Source organism: Chaetura pelagica, unplaced genomic scaffold (genome assembly GCF_000747805.2).
Source record: "Chaetura pelagica isolate M959 unplaced genomic scaffold, ChaPel_1.0 scaffold436, whole genome shotgun sequence".
NCBI lineage: Eukaryota > Metazoa > Chordata > Aves > Apodiformes > Apodidae > Chaetura > Chaetura pelagica.
In genome coordinates, this window is record NW_009953651.1 from 3,941,216 (window position 1) to 3,945,633 (window position 4,418).

The 4,418-nt window shown below is 54.3% G+C and overlaps 1 protein-coding gene across 1 annotated transcript in view; it reads left to right on the forward strand.

The window, feature by feature from the left end:
* POLL (polymerase (DNA directed), lambda) overlaps positions 1-3,690 on the forward strand; it is an 11,610-nt gene extending 7,920 nt beyond the window's left edge. The window contains exons 8-9 of the mRNA XM_010000080.1: positions 2,704-2,872; positions 3,244-3,690. Of these exons, the coding sequence (XP_009998382.1) occupies positions 2,704-2,872; positions 3,244-3,608 (534 nt within the window). The 3' untranslated portion in view covers positions 3,609-3,690. The remainder of the gene's footprint in view (positions 1-2,703; positions 2,873-3,243) is intronic.
* The last annotated feature ends 728 nt before the right edge of the window (positions 3,691-4,418 follow it).

Genomic DNA, 4,418 nt, shown 5'->3' on the forward strand with positions numbered 1-4,418 from the left:
TTGGCTGGCTCCTGTAGCTGTCAGAGCAGCCATCCACCTCGTCTGGCAGCTATAAAAATGACTTTAAAGTACTTGTGCCAACATGAGCAACCCAGGCCACTGGGTGGGTTCCTTCTTTAAAAGCTATGTTTCCTGAGCACAGAACTGATTAAGTCTGGTTTCCTGCAGTGTTTGTTTTGTGACTGGATTTTACTGTCTTAAAAATACAGTTGTGTTCCCACAACGAGGCTTTCCCTCACTGGGATATTCTGGATGTTGTTCCTTTACCTGCGTCACTTGTTTTCCTTCAAGCTGGAAGAACACAGTGCCTTAGGAACAGGAGCCTTCTGTCAGGTTTAGTAAAGATTCAGAGTCATTGTGGGGTGGAGATTAGAAGTGTGTGGTTAGTGGGATTGCCTAAATCCCTTATTTTAGGAACCAGACCCTAAGTGGTCTCTACATGTGATCTCAGAAGCTCTGACTGGCCTGGGCTTGAGACAGGTTAAGTGCAATCTCCCCAGATCTTGCTTGAAAGTATTTGAAGAGCAAAGTCTCAGTAGATGTTTGAATGTCACCACGTGTTGTGCACTAGGGTTTCCGGACGCTGGACGATATCCGCACCAAGGCGACCCTCACCAGCCAGCAAGCTGTGGGGCTGAAGCACTACTCGGATTTCCTGGAGCGCATGCCCCGGGAGGAGGCTGCAGACATAGAGCAGACTGTGAGTAGCCCCTGGCCCTCAGAGTGGAGTATCTGGGACCTGGCAGGAGGGTGCATGCTGTGGGAGTGTCCCTCGCTCTTCTAGCTGAGCTCTTCAGCCTCTCCTCTGAGCAGGATCAGTGCTTGGGGGACCTTTTTTGGGCAAGGGCACACAAGGCACCTACTTCGCCTGGTAGAAAGATTCAGTTTGAGTGGCTGGTGAGGAAGGAGGCACTTCACAGGTGTCATTCCTATACACCACTTTGAAAAAGGCTACATGTGGCATGGTGAGATGAGCAGGTACCCAGCTCCTCTGTCTTATCTCTTGAGGTGTCAGCCCAAGGCCCTGAGCTGTCTCTCAGGTGCTGCTTCTCCAAAGGAAGCTGCAAGCACTCTGTGAAGCTGCCTGTCAGTGGGAGGACAGAGCATTAATATCCTTGCTGGATGCGAATGGGTTGCAGATGGGTGCTGTTTGCTCTGGGAAGCCACAGCGCTCCAGGGTTATAGGGTGCTAAGCCAGTGTACCCTAATGTGAGTGGAGACCGTGGGGGGAACACTGTCATTGCTACCCCTGTGCTCTCTGATCACCATGGAAGCAGCAGCCAGTGTGACCCTGTCACTCGGCCACAGGGCCTGGCCACGAAGAATACACTCCTGCCAGGCTCCTGCTGGGGTGTCAGTCCCGTGTGCCGGATTAGCCATTTCGGTGGCGAGTGGTCCCTTTCCCAGGCAGGCTGGGTCGAGAAGCTGGCTCTTGGGGGTGGGTCTATTGTTATCTTGATGGGATTACTGCGTTCCTCTCCATACACACACACACCTCTGATCCAGGCCCAGGAGAGAGAATGAGGGATTAGTCACTGTCTGTGCTGCCTGTCACAGTGAGATCTGAGGAGCTTTTAGACTCTCAGGTGGGGCTGGGAGTTTTCTAGAAATCTTCATTTAAAGCCAGAATGGGGGCAAGGGCACCAGAGGAGGGCTTGCTCCGCATGAGAAAGGCTTGTGGCTCCTTGGAGCACCTCTGGGGCAAAGGTTAATGGGTTTATCTCTTGCTAATGAAGGATGATCCCCAAGAGTGACAAGGGGCTGTGGGCATGGACACTGCTTTCCTGAACCCCAGCTTCTGTGATGGCCTCATCACTGGGAATTGCTGAGCCCCTAATTATTTGCTGCCAGCAGGGTGATTGGCACAATCAGACCAAGAATCCTTTACTCTTGTCCAAGGACCTGGGAGCCTTTTTAAAGTATTTAATGAATGAAGCCATCAGAATTAGCACTGTCTGCACAAAATAGGAGCTGGAGTCCAGCCTGGAGGTGGCTGCATTAGGAGGAGTTCTGATTATAAATGTCTGATTGCTGGCAGCAACATGTTGGCATCTGTTTGGTCTAAAATGCTGGGGCATTTGTGGTTTTTCCATGTCACAAAGCCTATTTCTCCTGCAAAAGCAGAGATCCTGACAGGAGTGGACTCCAAAGGATACCTGCAGGTTTTCTGCTGCCTTGGGTCCTGCTGGGGAGATTCTCCATGAGCTTATTGCTGCTTCTGAAACAGGACATGAGACTATCTTGTGTTGAACTTATTTTCTTTGTGGAGAGAGCTTTTCCCTCCTGCCCACAGGAAAGCTGAAAAACTTATTTTCCCTGTCTCAGAAACCAGAGGCTCTGCAAGGTTGTGCTGGTCTTTGCCTCCTGAACATCACTGCATCTTTCTGTTTGCCCCAACCCAACTCCAGCCTGTTGCCCCCAGGACCTGATGACTGATGGTAGCACCATGATAGATTATTGTATTGTGTGGCAGGGTTCTGGGCATTTGCAGGACTGGGTGAAGGCCAACCCAGCTTGCTTGGCTCCTGACAGCAGGCATGCTTCCTTGGTGGGGCAATTTGCCATGTCTGCCAAGCGTCTGCTCTGTATGGAGACCTTGAGGTGCAGGACAGGCTGCAAGGCAGGCACAAGATCCTTTGTTGCTTTGATGGAAAGGGCATGAAATTACTGGTCTCTGACTCCTCATCCCTCTTTCTCTTGGAGGTCAGACAAGCTGCCCTGGCCCTGCAGCCTGGGCTTGTGTGTGTGGCATGTGGCTCCTACCGTCGGGGGAAGCCCACCTGTGGAGATGTGGATGTGCTGGTCACTCACCCAGATGGACAGTCTCACCGTGGAGTGTTCAGCAAGCTGCTTGACAGCCTTCGCAGGAGTGGTAAGAGGGCTGGGGACTGGCCCATGGTGCTCCAAGCATGACCAGACTGGGGAGGCAATGAGGTGACTGGCATTCACTGAAGGGCAGGTGACTGCTTTTCCCAAGGACAGGACATTTTGTGAGTCCTTAGATGACTGTCCCTGGTCCTCCTCCTGTGGCAGCCCTGCAGCCAGCATTAAGGAGGAAGTATTGCTGCAGCTCAGTCTGGGTTCTCCTGTCTGCATGAGGCTGTCAGGGCTGAGGCTGGGATGCCCTTGGGGTCCTATAACACATGATGAGACACCTCAGCTGCTGGCTGGACAGCAGGGAGTTTGTCATGGAGGTGTCAGTCTCTACCACTCAGCTCTTCTCTGCCTGTTCTCTGTCTCCAGGCTTCCTTACAGATGACCTGGTGAGTCAGGAGGACAACGGTGACCAGAAGAAGTACCTGGGGGTGTGTCGCCTCCCCGGGCCCGCCCGGCAGCACCGCCGGCTGGACATCATCGTGGTGCCGTACCAGGAGTTCGCCTGTGCCCTGCTCTACTTCACCGGCTCCGCTCACTTCAACCGCTCCATGCGGGCCCTGGCCAAGACCAAGGGCATGAGCCTCTCAGAGCATGCCCTCAGCTCGGCCGTGGTGCGAGGCCCTGGAGGTGTCAAGGTGTCACCTGGCCATACTCTGCCCACTCCCACTGAGAGGGATGTCTTCATTCAGCTGGGGCTGCCTTACCGGGAGCCCTCAGAACGGGACTGGTGACACCCGATTGTCACCCTGGGCCCACGGCCATGCTGCTGTTTTGAAGGGTGCTGGTTTCCTGAGTGCTGTTCTGTGGTGGCTGCAGGCTGGGGAACATATCCCAGCAAACTGGAGCTCCTTGCAAGTGCAGGGTCCTGCTGCTGGCAGAGCTGTGTGACTTCACTGAGCAGAGCCTGTGGGCTGTAACTGTGCTGGAAGCTCTGCCTGATGCCACAGGCCTTGGCTACCAAAAGGACACGGTGCCCATCAGCTACACTGGCCCTGCTCTTCCTGCAGAAGCTTTGGAAGGCTCAGCTGCAGAGCCTTATGATCCAGCCCCTCCTTGTGCTTGGGAACAGGGGATGTGGATGTGTCTTCCTCTGTGTCTGTGCACAGACACCCCAAAATCTTTGGACTGTGTGTGAAGGCAGCGAGGATCTGGCTTGGCCCTGGAACAGGCCTTCCCCCTTCTCACTGCTGCTAGCAGCTGCTACCAGTGGCACTCACAAAGGGTCCCCCTGTGCTGCTGTGTCCTCCCTCCATCTGATCTGATCTGTGTCTTCTGGTGGGTCTCTCTGCACAGGACTGGGCTTCCTCTGGTGCCAGGTAAGCCTTGAAGGAGGTGCAGGGACCCAGCGTGCTGTGCCTGCCAGCTCTGAGCCTGTCTGTGCTGAAGATGCTCCGGTGCAGGGAGCTGCGATCCCCCTGGGTCTGACCCCAAGGACTCCTTTCCTTTTGCAGCAGGAGAGGATTGGACTGCCTCGCTCAGGGAGCTGTGCTCAGGATGGATTTGAATGTAATAGCACTGAATGTGACCTGGCAGGGCTGTGT